This window comes from Anabrus simplex, chromosome 7 (assembly GCF_040414725.1).
Source record: "Anabrus simplex isolate iqAnaSimp1 chromosome 7, ASM4041472v1, whole genome shotgun sequence".
Classification (NCBI taxonomy): domain Eukaryota; kingdom Metazoa; phylum Arthropoda; class Insecta; order Orthoptera; family Tettigoniidae; genus Anabrus; species Anabrus simplex.
Genome location: NC_090271.1, coordinates 303,084,511 through 303,099,194, shown reverse-complemented (window position 1 = coordinate 303,099,194; position 14,684 = coordinate 303,084,511). Strand labels below are relative to the sequence as shown.

Below are 14,684 nucleotides of genomic sequence, written 5' to 3'. Positions count from 1 at the left end.
GTTTAGGTATTCTGTCATAGCTTTAGCAGTATGGAAAGCAGGATTGCATACTAAACAAGACACATTTGATGGTAATTGAGCACTCATCATCATCATCATCATCATCGCCCCACTCCAGTCACCTGGGTGTGGTTAACAAGCCGCCTCCACTTCTTTCTGTCCTTTCACTTTTCCTGCCCCATTACTTCTGCCACATCCAATCCAGCTTCTCTAATGTCCTTCCAAATCTGATCCATCCACCTTCTTCTTGGTCTTCTAACTGGTCTCTTTCCCTTAACTTCTCTTTCCAATTCCCTTCTTGCTAATTGGTAGAATAATAGAATTCTTTGTGATTATTATATAACAGATATTAAAATTTGGTATGTAGCAGAGTGGCTGCTTGTGTTAACATGCGTGGCTATGAAACCAAGCTCTGCATTCAGGAGATGAGTGGGTTTGAACACCACTGTTGGCTGTCCTGAGAATGATTCTCTATGGTTTCCTACTTTCACTTCCAGGCAAATGCTGAGACAGTTCCTTTCCTTCCAACTCCTTACTCAGTTTCATTTGCTGTCAATTTCATCTTCATTAGCTCCTCAACTGAAGTTGGCATCCGGAAGAGCATCCAGCCATAAAACACATCTCACCTCATCCCCGACCCCACAATAGGAATAGGGAACATGCATGATCCGAGGTTTTAATTAAAAATATGCTAATCTGATTCAAAATTGCATGCAGAATTCAAAAATGTGATCAGAATGTACAAATAATAACTCCAAACATGATAAAAATCTACGAAAATGTCACGTCACGCAAGTACGCGATCTCATTGGCCTGACGTCATCGTACAGGTTGACTGAATTAGCAGACGAAATAACACATAGTGTGCTGTGAGAAGCAGGATACACTTCGCGTATTTCTACTTTACGTTAGTGTCTAGTATGATTAAATTCGAGGTCTATACATTGGATAATAATCTGAGTGGTATATTTTAGACTTAAAATGAATCCTGCGCAGACAGTGAGGCAGAAAACTTATAAATGGTGTAGAGTTCCGATGTGCAATAGCACATCGCATACCATACCAAACAAATTGTTTATAAACGTTCCAAAGACGCTAAAACTAGGGAGAAATGGATTTTGGCGAGCTGGAGAAATGCTGGTGATATATCGGAAAAGTCTACAGTTTATTTTTTTGAAGATTTTAACGTAAGATCAGTTTGTTTGAATTTTCAAATCACTTTTCCATGTCAGCTGTTCTAGTGGTAAAACTTTAAATTTTAATGTATGATGCTTTATTTAAATGCTTCAATTACATCTTGGAATATGAAAGTTATAAACAGTGCATTAAATAATGCTGATTATTAAAGTATTCTCCAAACCCAACCTATGTTTTGGGTGATCCATGTCAAGATAATAAATCAAAGGGGTTATGAACCATTTTGACAGCTCTAATTCTACCAATATATCTTGGCATGGGACAGTTATGTATGTCTTTATTGAAGAGCTTAATTGGTAAAGAAATTTAGGCTATATCTAAATACTCTATAATGTAACACAGAATAGGCGTGTACATCATGAAAGGAAACAACGTGAATTTAACAAATGTATAACTCTACACAAAACCAATGCTTGTCTGTTGGGGTCTTATAAGTTAACAATCCTCAATTATAATAATTATCATAATATTAATGAAATAAATAACATAATTGCACACAGGTGAAAACAGTGATGTAGGTGTTTAAAATATTATCCAACTTAGCCTAAGGTTTAGGTTATACAAGCCAAGTCAATAAACCGAAGGGTAAAAATACCGCGCGAGTTGGCCGTGCGGTTAGGAGCGCGCAGCTGTGAGCTCGCATCCGGGAGATAGTGGGTTTTGAACCCCACTGCCGGCAGCCCTGAAGATGGTTTTCCGTGGTTTCCCATTTTCACACCAGGCAAATGCTGAGGCTGTACCTAAGGCCACGGCCGCTTTGTTCCCATTCCTAGGCCTTTCCTGTCCCATCGTCGCCATAAGACCTATATGTGACGGTGTGACGTAAAGCAAAAAAAAAAAAGTAAAAGTCACAGCACCCAAAGACATTCCTGTATTGAGTGACTAAAATGTCACCAGGACACTTTTCTTTCCTGATATGCTCAGCTTGTTAAAAGCCAAATGTAATTAATGTTACTGGCTTCACGACCCGCAAACTACTTCTACGATTTTCGGAGACGCCGATGTGCAGGAATTTAGTCCTGCAGGAGTTATTTTACGTGCCAGTAAATCTACCGACACGAGGCTGACGTATTTGAGCACCTTCAACTACCACCGGACTGAACCAGAATCGAACCTGCCAAGTTGGGGTCAGAAGGCCAGCACCTCAACAGTCTGAACCACTCAGCCCGACTTGTGAAAACTAGATGAAGTCATATTTATCTTTATCATGTTTAACTTTTTCCCTCCACAGAGATATTTAATTCTCTTTCATGGGCCCCGGAAGTGGGTAGGCCAGTTGTCCCAACCATAAATATATATTTTTTGGGGGAATGATAGATTATAGCCCTATAGTACTATGGTCTTTCTTTCTTTCCTTCTTTCTTTCTTTATCAGTTTATCCTTCAGGGTTGGTTTTCTCTCGGACTCAGCGAGGGATTTCACCTCTACCACTTCAAGGGCAGCGTCCTGGAACGTGAGACTTTGAGTATGGTGATGAAACTGGTGAGGAGGGTCATTACCTCGTCCAGGCGGCCTTACCTGTTATGCTCAACAGGGGCCTTGTTGGAGGATGGGAGGATCGGAAGGGATAGACAAGGAAGAGGGAAGGAAACGGCCGTGGCCTTAGGTGCCTGGAGGAGAAGTAGGAAAATACGAAAAACCAGTTCGAGGATGGCTGAGGTGGGATTCGAAACCCTTCTACTCAGTTGACCTCCCGAGGCTGAGTAGACCCCGTTCCAGCCCTCGTACTATTTGTTTTCAACTTTCATGGCAGAGCCGGGAATCGAAACCGGGCCTCCGGAAGTGGCACACATTAACCACTACACCACAGAAGCGGACTAGTACTATAATGCTACCTATATGTTTATGTTAGTGCTGAAATCCGATTTCTTACTTTACTAATGCTGAAAGCCCGAAAATGTAATGTTATTCTTTAATAGGGGAATCAGTCTAGAAGGAAATGTTGAAAGTGATGTGATATCTATCCAGGTTCGTTGTTATCCTAATACTATGGGTTACAGTACATTGCACGTATATAAAAGACGCCACTTACCAACTTGCTTGTTATCCGCGAATTTCTGCGGCCACAAAAGTCGCTATTTTTCAAGAATGATGACATTTACACATGATAGATTGTCTGATTGTGCGTTTTTGAACCTTTCTTCTGTCATTTTGAAGTTATTCGCGATCATGAATAATAAACAATCGGCTTTTAGCAACGGCTGATGCACAACGGCTGGTAGAGCTCCATGCGGTACTGGATCGTGACGTCACAGCGCGCCGCTTACGTCAGAGGCCGTTTCACTCGCCTTGCGGAAAGGCACTATTAAATATTTTTTTAATGGTAGAAAACAAGGCAACATACCACAATGTAATACGTTTACGTACTATTTCATTGGTGTACTTTTCAAAAAAAAAATTTTTGAAAATGATGCATGTTCCCAATTGGGACTAAGAGATAGATATACAGTGGATCTCCTAAACTATTTGCTGCTTTGTTAGCTAGATTATCTGCCTGCATATTACCGCTGATATCAGAGTGTTCTGGTACTCATATGAAGATAGTTTTCGGATTTCTCACACTTAAATCATGGCATAAAGTTCCAATATTTTGGACCTGTTGCTGTTATTTTCACCATTTGATAATGTATTTAGGAGGCTCAAGTGAATCTGGTCATACTTCATTTCTTCTGACAATACCATAAACCAAGAAATAGGCAATAACATACAAGCTGCATCAAATTTCTATCACTCCATTCGTCAATTACTTTGGGATGACTAATTTCCCCAAGCTTGCAAGCTCACGCTGTACAAAACATATCTTGTACCAATTCTAACATATGGACTGGAAGCAGCAGCGTTGACTAGATTTGTACAAAATCGCCTACAGGCCACTGAAATGAAGTTCCTTCGGTCATGTCTCCGAAAGACAAGGAAAGACAAAATAATGTATGGACATATGAGAAGGATGGCTCCAATTAGAACCCCAAGAACATACTATAAAAGGAATGTTGTTGGTAAGAGGCCCAGAGGAAGGCCTCGTGATAGTTGGGAAAAGTCAATTTTCAAAGACCTTTCCAAAGGTGATGTAAATTGGCAGCAAAAGGTAGAACATCAGCCGTGGATGGACAGGACGAACTGGAAGAGGCTCGTAAACACCCGCACCTGGCTTGCTGGAGCAGAAAATAGATGATGATGATGATGATGACTAAAGCCTTGTTCACATAATGTTGTTTTATATATAATAGAGCTTCATGAATTGCAAATAATTTTTCCGTATACTTTGAAGTTATTTTTGGTAATATACATACTTTTTCCTGATTGAAAATTATGGGATGTGAAATGTGGCTCCATCTCTTGGTGGCTTGTGATGTTTTGAGCGTTGTGTGATAACATTAAGAAATTGATTTTGAGACTATTTGATAGAAATATTTTTTTAATGATTGTTTTTGTTATGTTTCAGGGTTTGTTCAATATTTTTTTAAAATCCGATTTAATAATGCGCAGTTGAGTTTTTGAATCTAGTTTGTATTGTATCTTTCCTGAAAGGCACACATCATTTGATTTATTGGTAATAGCCTGTTTTCATAATACTCTGATAATAGACATGATATAGGCTTTTGGGCTTATGCCATGTCAAGAAAATAAGGTGAAATTCTTTATGTTTTGCAGAGAACTTTGCTCTGCGTCTTCAGAAGAAAATCTCGACTGTCCACAAGAAAGGCTTCTCAAACAATGAGGTTTGAATCTAGACGTTATAATAGAAGTGGAAGTGGTACGTTCATTCGTCACCAGATGGCTCACTGAAGGTGGTACAGCGCTAGCGTTCGAAGCGGAAGCTGACAGAATCATCAGAATCAGTCTGATAGGGTCACATAACATAACAGGTGTACACACATGCGAAAGTATGACATTGACACAAGCTTGGAATGAAACATCTGGCGATCAGGAACGTACGAATTTGGAAAACACTGAAACGAGCCATCTGGTGACGTATGAACGTACCACTTCTACTTCTATTATAATGTCTAAATTCAAAACTCATTGTTTGAGAAGCCTTTCTCGTGAACTGTCAAGATTTTCTTCTGAAGACGCAGAGCAAAGTTTTCTGCGAAACGTAAAGAATTTCACCTTATTTTCTTGAGACAGCATAAGCCCAAAAGCCTTTATCATATCTATCAGTATGGGCCGTGAAAGCATCAATGGCAACCCTGATAATAATTTAAATTTTACCAGTACAGTATTGAGTTTTGTACTAATGTCATTTGTCCTATTATATACAACCTGGTTGCTACCTTAGAGTTTCTAATGGTAGTTCTGCTATACTGCTGGAAATGAACATGAAAACACAAAAGATGAGGACAATCTTTGTATCTTCATGCACTGCCATTCTTACTTAGTCAGCATATAGTTATTATAGAAAAGAAGGTGCATCTAATTGTGGCCCTCCTTGTGTTCAGAACACTGGGACTACTCAATCCAACAAAGATCTTTCAACCGATAGAGTAAGATATCTCTCTGGGACTGTGCGTTAGAAAAGCTACAAAACCAGCTTCACAAACATTTGCAGAATTACCTCACAGTACTTTGGGGTTCGAACTCAGTTATCTCCTGTTAAAAAGCATGGTCTTTCTGCTTGGTTCTTAACATTTATTACCAGCTTATATTACATTTCTGCTTTTATTCCCCAGCTATTCACATATGGTGAAGTATGCTTTTGATTCATTACTTAATTTTGCAGAAAATTCTCATTTTCCAGCTTCCATTCCCTCCTTTTGTTTCAGTTAATCTTGACATCTTTAAATAAATGTAGACTTGCTAATTTAACTCATTAGTAGTAAGTACTTGGACGAAAGATTGTACAAAAGGTAATTTAATGAAATGGCATTAGACATGTGCATTGCCCTAATAAAATAATGTTGGACAAAACATCTTTGGACAGAAAATATTGGGCAGCATAGTATTGGACATATGATATTGGACCAAACATCTGAAAATGGAAGAAAACATAACTAATAATGATGGACTCAACTGCCACATACTGACTAATGATAAAACACACAACTTGCTTTTACCAACATTAACTTGCTCACACCTGAAGACAAGAACCAGATGTGTGCTTCTCCTTACCCCATGCAGAGTTACCAGTTAATTGGGTTACTCTGTATAATAAATAATTGTACTGGTTGATATTTTTCTTTTGCCAGATCAGTGTATAGATACAATAGTTCAATGTTTAAAACATTTAATTTTTGACCAGGTAAGTAGTGCAGGTAGCTTGGACACTTGCCTCCTGTACTAGAGGTCCTGGTTTTGATCCTCGCCCTCTGAAGTACAAAACTCCCTTTCCAGTTAATTTATTATTAAAATAACCCTTCTATGGATAAAATCTCTGTTGAAGGAGCTTAAAACAATAACATTGTCCAGTTGATGTCATCTTTTGAAAAACAAGGCACAATACAAATCATTTTGGTTAATCTTCTGTTTATTTAGATGTTTGTAATTTATAAAGAATCAATGATATGGATGTTTCTAGGGTAGTGATCCAGGCACAGATCTGCGAGGTGTTGGCATGCTTGGCCTTCTACAGCTACTGTATCTTAGTAGCACTCCACAGCTCTCGCCCTTAGCTAAACATATCTACAGGGTTTCCAATGATGTGATACAAAACTTCCCCCTAGCTATACTCAGTTTCAATTTGACACGTATGGCGCTGCAAGCATTGAGGCAAGGGCAGCTCAATAGGTAAGTTGTCATTGTGTTTGATTTATGTGGTGTCTCTCGTATTCTTTGTGTGTGATAACAGGAATATAAATTGTAAAAACTTTGATATCTGGTGCTATTGGTCTTGTGTATCAAGTGTTTTCATCTATTATTTGGGAATATCGTGAGAATAAATCTATACCATGTGCTTTCATAAAGTCAAAATGCTGTATAACCATTGCCAGAGTTGTGTCCAGATAGGGGATAGATATTCGGAGTGGTTTGAGACTAGGCAGGGTGTACAACAAGGCAGCACATTATCCCAACTTTTATTCATCATTGTAATGGATGAAATAATGAAAAGAGTAAGAAACTCAACAACAACTCTAAGTTTAGAGCTCTTGCCTTTGCAGATGACTTGGTGATTTGGGGTGATATTGAGGCTAAAGTAAAACAGAAGCTGAATGACTGGAATGGTATATTGAAGCAATTTGGTCTCAAGATAAGCAAGACTAAAATGACAGCATTGCCTGTTAGTCGACAGAATATCCGTACTAACATCACTAGATGGATCCAAGTTGGAACAAGTCCATCACTTTCGTTATCTTGGCAATGTAGTAACAACAGATAGCCGACCAGAACGGAGCACAGTTTTATCATCTTGTGAGAAAACTTCTTTGGGATAACCAAGTTCCATGAAGATCAAAATTAGTATTCTACAGGAGCTTTCTTGTATCAGTTACCACATACAGTCTAGAAATCTGCATCCAGACCAACAGAAATATAGTTGAGGACAAAACATGACGACCTCAGTTCCTAGAAGCGAGCTGGAAGCCAGCTGTAAATCCCACCCTGCACCCTGCTGAGTTAATGAGCTCTAAGTGATCCTTGTTTGTTTTGGAGAGGCTGCCAAACCACTTTCTTCCTCACTCTCTGTAGCATTGACCCTTTCTTCGTGTAGAGTGCAGTAGCCGATTTGGCATCTATGGCTGCAGCAGAGGTAGTAAATCCTATTAGTCACTAATAGACACCGAGCTGCCGCTGGAAAGTAGTGGTGTGAGGCGAGGTCGTTATGATTTGTCCCCAACTATATCAGCAAACTACAAGCAGTGGAAATGAAGTTCTTAAGAACTATGATTCAGAAAATGAGGAGGGACAACATAAGAAACAATGAGATACGCAATCTTGTCCAAGCGAAAAAATCCCCTAGTGAGATCCGTGTCAAAGCCAGGTTGGAATGGTTTGGTTATCTCAAAAGAATGGACCCACAAAGAACAGCTAGAATGTGGTTTGAGAAGGAAATCAAGATCAAGAGGTTGGCCAAGGAAGAATGGATTGATCAAATTAGCAATGATTTAACTGGATGAGGTGTGGATTTGCAGCAGGTTATGGAAGATACCTCTACATGGACAGAAGTAAATGGAGAGCACTCATTCACTGCACCTGGGAAAATGGAGCAGGTCCAGGATGATCATGATGATGATCACACTCTCATTCTTTAAATGCCAGTGCTCACCACTTATACTGCATACGTTCTGTAATTGGAGTAAATGAGAGAGAATGTGCAATGAGTGAGCAAAATCAGACCATGAAGGTAAGCATGTTGTTTCTGTGATTGTCCTTGTTCTTTTTGGCTGGTTTTTTTGTTTGACTATATTTCTTGTAATTAACTAATTTGATCATTCCCGGTCTAGTATGGCCTGTATTAACTATTACACAACTTCAAGAAGAAGGATGTTACAGCAAATTGGGACAATAGTACCCAGATGATGATGATGATGATAGGACTATAATTTTTTTAAAGCTAATTTTAGATGTTATTATCAAGTATTGATTGTTGGTAATTAGTTTCAAGTCTTTATTTGCATGCATGTTTTCATATTTTCATTGCTGAGGAAGAGAATGGGTCAATTTCTTTAAACTTGTACGATCCGATGTAAAGTAGCATTGTTTTGTTTTTATGTATGTAATACAGTATTGACAGAGCAGTTCCACTAAGAGCCTTTTATTTATTTATTTATTTATTTATTTATTTATTTATTTATTTATTGTGAACATAACAGGTCATTAGTCCCAATTACAATGTTCACGACAATTGTTACTTACATGTTAAAGATACATATTAAGAACAAAAACCACTACCTAGTTAGAGTAATCCTAAAACTAATTACTCTGCCACACAAGTCACATTACTAAAATAAAAAAAAATAAAAATAAAAAGAATAATTATGGTTAATATAACTAATAATACATTACATTACTAATACATTCTAATTAAAATCAGTATATTAATTAAAACAATTATTTTAACAGGATTTCCACTTGGAATGTAATACATTTAAAAACCAAGTTGTACATCATTTATACTAGTTTATACTATTTTCCTTTTTTTAATCTTCATAATCTATTAAATTATGGTCAGAAGTACAGTGTTACATTTCGAAATGAATGTAGCTTCAGCCATACTAAAAATATCAACATAAGGATGAATATTGTTGTAGAGCCTCATTGCTCTGTTAATTGGGGAGTTCTTATGTATTTCGGTCTTAGCCTTTGATAGAAAGAATATATTTCTAGGACGACTTAGTTTATGTGGCACATAAAATGTTATTGATTTCAATATGTTTGAGTCATCAATTACAGAATTAATTATTTTATACAGGAAAGTCAAATCTTTGCAACTTCGTCTGTGGCGCAAGCTATTCACACCATGTTCCTTCAGCATATCTGAGTAATTTATGAAGGTTGGGTAATTTCCTGTGATTTTATAAGTCATGAATTTTAAAAGCTTGTTTTGAGTACTCTCGATAAGATTGATATTTTTTGTGGTCACTGGGTTCCAAACAACTGAGCCATACTCAAGTCTGGACCTTACAAATGAGTTAAACAAGGTTAATAGTGTCTTTGGACGAAATGATAATGAATTCCGTATAATGAAGCCTAACATTTTAAGAGCATTATTGGTAATTTTTTGAATATGGTCGTTGAATCTTAAATCTTCATTGAATGTTATTCCTAAATCCATTTTTGTCTTGACACGAGTTAATATGTCAGTATCCATTGCATAGTTATATTTAATCTTCTGTTTCTTCCGAGTAAATGTCATGGCTACACATTTATCTATATTAAAATTTAACTTATTCTGTTTGCTCCAGTCTACAAGAGAATCTAAATCGTTTTGAAGTAGTTGACAATCAGATACTGTTTTAATAGATTTGTATATTTTAATATCATCAGCAAAAATAAGAATTTCAGAAGATGTTATAGTTTCCGGTATGTCATTAACAAAGATTAGAAATAGCAAAGGCCCCAAGTTAGAACCTTGTGAAACTCCCGAATTTACATCAAATTTGGAAGATATATGACCTTTGTAACTTACAACCTGAGTTCTATCCTTTAAATACGATATCAGTAAGTTTTGTAATGTAGTAGAAAATCCAAAGGAAGAAAATTTATTTATTAAGCAATCATGATTAACCTTATCGAAAGCTTTTTGAAAATCCGTGTAAATTACATCAGCCTGATCATGATCATCTAAACTAGCGGATATATATTCAGTAAAGTTGCAAAGATTTGTTTCAGTGGATCTTCTCGCCATGAATCCATGTTGTCTCGGTGAGATACTATTTCTAACATGATCATAAATTTGTTTGTACAATATAATTTCAAAAATTTTGGCTGGGGCACAAAGAATAGTAACAGGTCTATGGTGCTATATTCTTATGTTAGGAAAGTATCAGTATATTGGGTGGTATTGTTTAAATTTTCCGTTTCTCTTTAGCTTACTTGTTATTTGTACAGGGTGAATGAAAAATCTGTGTACCCCTGGATATACATATTCGTTGTGCACTAATCACAGTAATGGTAGTAATCTAAGAAGTGAGGCATTGATTGATCAGTTGAATAATGGAAAGAAGAATGAAACCCGTGAGTCTTGTTTTCACAATTGAAGTGTGTGTCGTGACTATGATGTGAACTCGCAAATGTTTTACATTAAGGCATGACGTCATTAATACATCTCATATATAAGATTTCAACATAGGGACCGGTTTCGGCATTTGTTTTGCCATCATCAGCCAAAGGAAAATTGTTAACAAGGCTTTATACAAATCTATATTAACAAAATTTTAAAATATATGTATATACAAATTGCACCATACTCTTAACCCATTTTATGTATTAATGACGTCACACTGTTGTAGTATTGAATAGGTGGAAACAATTACCCTCACTCCTTAATGTAAATCTGGATTCAATACGGACTAAAAATGAAGTTTTTGACATTAAATAAAACTCACAAATGACTGCACGGTAAGCAAACAATTTGACAAACTATGGCCAACTTTCAATTGTGTTTTTGAAGACACCACCATTCATGGGATTTATTACCTAGGAATGGAAGACTTTTAGGACGAACTGGAAGACTATCGACACATTTGGAAAAGACTTCTGCCATTGAAGCTTTTTTTCTTGTTTGCTAGTGGTTTAATGTTGCACTAACACATCAGAGGTTTTCAGTGACACAAGGATAGGAAAGGGCTAGGATTGGGAAGGTAGCTCAGTTTGTTCAGTCTCCAGTTAAGTCAGATCATAAACATGCTGCAGAATTGTATATTTCTCGTTGAACTGTGAGAGATCATTATCTGAAAGGATTTCAAACTCAAATCCTGTTGCCCCTTGCCAGTGAATGAACTGTTAGATGCAAATTTAACACAGCCATTGCCGGTTCTGAGCCTGGATAAAGGAGGAGTGTTAGTGTCGGGAAGGATATCTGGCCGTAAAAAAAAATATGCCAGAACATTATGGAGAGTTGTTTGGAGTGGCCTTGGAAAATGCTAGGGTGTTCTCCAGAAACACTGTGCAAGGATTTCGCCTGCATGTTGTGAAAAATTGGTAAGTGCAACTGAAGTTAAGAACTTCATATTTAGGTTCCGTATTGAAGCAGAATTCACATCAAAGAAAAGTACAATAAGTTCCACCTTTTCAATACATTATATTATGTGACAGTTTTACGTTACAGTTAAACCTTCACATATTTTATACACTCGGGACCGGTTTCGACAGTGTGCCTGTCATCATCAGCCTAGAACAATTAATCGCGGACAATAAACCTTACAATACTTCAGGTATGATATAACAGTGAATATAAAATTATACATTATCTATCTACAAAAAGGTGTAAACATGTCCAAGTGAAAAATCACGATTTAAGAAAAATCATAGTCCTGTAGGGTGTACACTTATAAAATATCTAATTAAAATAACGTGTTAAAAACCTGCTGTTATATTATAGCTATAGCAGGGATGTTATAGGTGTAAATCTATGGAGTTTTGGCACTCAAGACATATAGCTATGTTTGACAAGTTAAAATGTTCAAACATTTAGTTAAATGGTGTTCCACTTAGAATATGTGATACAGTTCAGCTGAGGTTATAGTAATATGTTTGTAGGCTTAGTTTGGTATTTTTAACACTCGGGACATATAGCCATGTGTGTCAAGTTAAAAATTGATAAAACATTTAGTTAATGGTGTTCCACTTAAAATATATGGTAAAGTTCAGCTGAAGCTACAACTTGGACTTGAGGAGCAGATAATTATGTAAAATATCAATATAAGTAGAAATGAACAATTTGAATGGGTCACTGCTTGTTGATGTAGATGATCAGCGAGTCCTATTAAACAATTATACATGTCGACATGTGGTTGTATATCATCTTGCTGAGAAGTAGCAAAGGTCCTGGCTAAAATGGTGCTTGTAGATCTTATGTTGTAGGTTGTGATTACATAAATTGACTAGAAGGGATCCTGATCCAAGTCGGAACCTATAAGAAATAAAACGCGATATAAAGTTACCGTATTTAAGAAACGAAAGGGAGTTAAATTTCGCGAAGTATTAGTGAATGAGAAACTCACCTCAGGTGCCTAGTTGATGGTAGACGGAACGTAGTGGAACTGACAGGCTGAGGAGAGACGAGGCCTAGAAGGGAACAGGGAGGGGCGGAGTTACTAAGTTAGGGGAAGGAGACAACGCGGTAGAGGCGGGGCTGTGATCAGGTGGGCGCGTGCGATGGTAGGGGAAATATGTAAGCGTGTTGTGTATTGTTTTGAAGATGGATCGGTTTTTTGGTATTTTAAGAGTGTTCATTATTTTGATAAAAGTGTCAAAAAGTATTGTAGGTTTTTCGGAGAGATCGTTAAGGTTAAAATTTGGGTTATGATATTGATCGAGTGAGATGTAGAATTGTTCTGTGAAATCGAGTATGGGGCCTTTGTTTATTATTTCAATGATGTCTATGTCGTTATTCATACCATAAAATTTATGTTTATAATCATGTATATGTTGGCCTATTGCGGAAAATTTTCTGTATTTTATCGCATTTACGTGTTCAGTATATCTGATTTTGAACGATCTACCGGTCTGTCCAAGGTAGGTGCTGAGACAGTCGTTACAGTGAAATCTGTAGACGCCTGATTTGTCAGAAGGGTTAGAGGTATTGATTGAGTTAGAATTGTATAGGATATCTAGATTTCTGTTATTTGTTTTGAAGGAGATGTTAATTTTCTGTTTCTTAAATATATTTGTAATTTTGTAAATATTACGGTTGTAGGTAAAGGTTGAAAAAGATTTCGATTTAGTAGCTTCTTTAATTAGGTTCGATTTTGGGCGATGTCTGAATTTACTGATTATATTTTCTATAAAATTCTTGTTGTATCCATTATGAGCTGCGATATTACGTATGGTATTTAATTCTTTGTTGAGGTCTGATTTCGACATTGGGACATTAAATGCTCGATGTACTAAGCTATTATAAGTGGCCCGTTTATGGCTTAGGGGGTGAATAGAGTCTTCTTGTATTGTAGTGGCAGTATGTGTAGGTTTTCTGTAGACATTATATTTGAAGGAAGATAGAAGTCTGGTGATAGTGAGATCAAGAAAATTAATAGTATTATTGGCTTCGGATTCCAGTGTAAATTTTATGTCTGTATCAATAGTGTTAAGGTGCGTTAAGGTGGTAGCTGCGTCTGTAGTGCGTTGGTCCATAATAATAAATACATCATCAATATACCTGGACCAAAGATGTATATTGCTAAATGTTATGTTATTGTCAATTTTTGTATGTTCTAAAAAATCTAAGTATATTTCTGCTAAAATGCCGGAGGCTGGGGATCCCATGGCTAGGCCGTCTTGCTTATATATTGTTTTATCGAAGGTGAAATAGTTGTTATTGATTAAAAGTTTCAAGATAGACATAAAATCAGTGATCTCAAGTTGACTAAGTTGACTGTGGTTATGCAAATTTTGAGGGATAATTTTAAGAAGTTTTTCTGGTTTAATACTAGTGTACATATTAGTGATATCAAACGAATGTAAAGAGTGGTATGGTTGAAGTGTAAAGTCATTCAGTTGTTTGATAAGTTGTAGTGTATTCTTGATAGATTTTCTAGACTTAAAGGTGTAGTGTTTTTTAAGAAATTGTTGAGTGAATTGTGCTACTTTGTACAATGGGCTCGGTCTGTAGTTTACTATAGGACGTATCGGGATATTAGGTTTATGTATTTTAGGTTGTGCTTTAACAGTGGGGAGTCCTGGGTTCATTTTAATTAGTTTGCTTTTTTCACTGTCGGTTAAAAGAAATGATGTGTTTTTGAGCGTCTGTTTTAATTGCCGTTGAATAGTTTGTGTAGGATCTTTGTTAATTATTGTAAAAGTGCTGTCTGTGAAAAACATTTTGGTTTTGGATACATATTCTGTTTGATTCATAATAACAGTGGTGTTGCCTTTATCTGCTTTCGTGACAATAG

At 36.7% G+C, this 14,684-nt stretch overlaps 1 protein-coding gene across 2 annotated transcripts in view; it reads left to right on the top strand.

Moving 5' to 3' along the window:
- LOC136877131 (ELMO domain-containing protein 3) overlaps nucleotides 1-14,684 on the top strand; it is a 101,638-nt gene that overhangs the window by 72,594 nt on the left and 14,360 nt on the right. For both annotated transcript variants that reach the window (XM_067150942.2, XM_067150941.2), the window contains exon 5: nucleotides 6,713-6,921. In XM_067150942.2, the coding sequence (XP_067007043.1) occupies nucleotides 6,713-6,921 (209 nt within the window). The remainder of the gene's footprint in view (nucleotides 1-6,712; nucleotides 6,922-14,684) is intronic.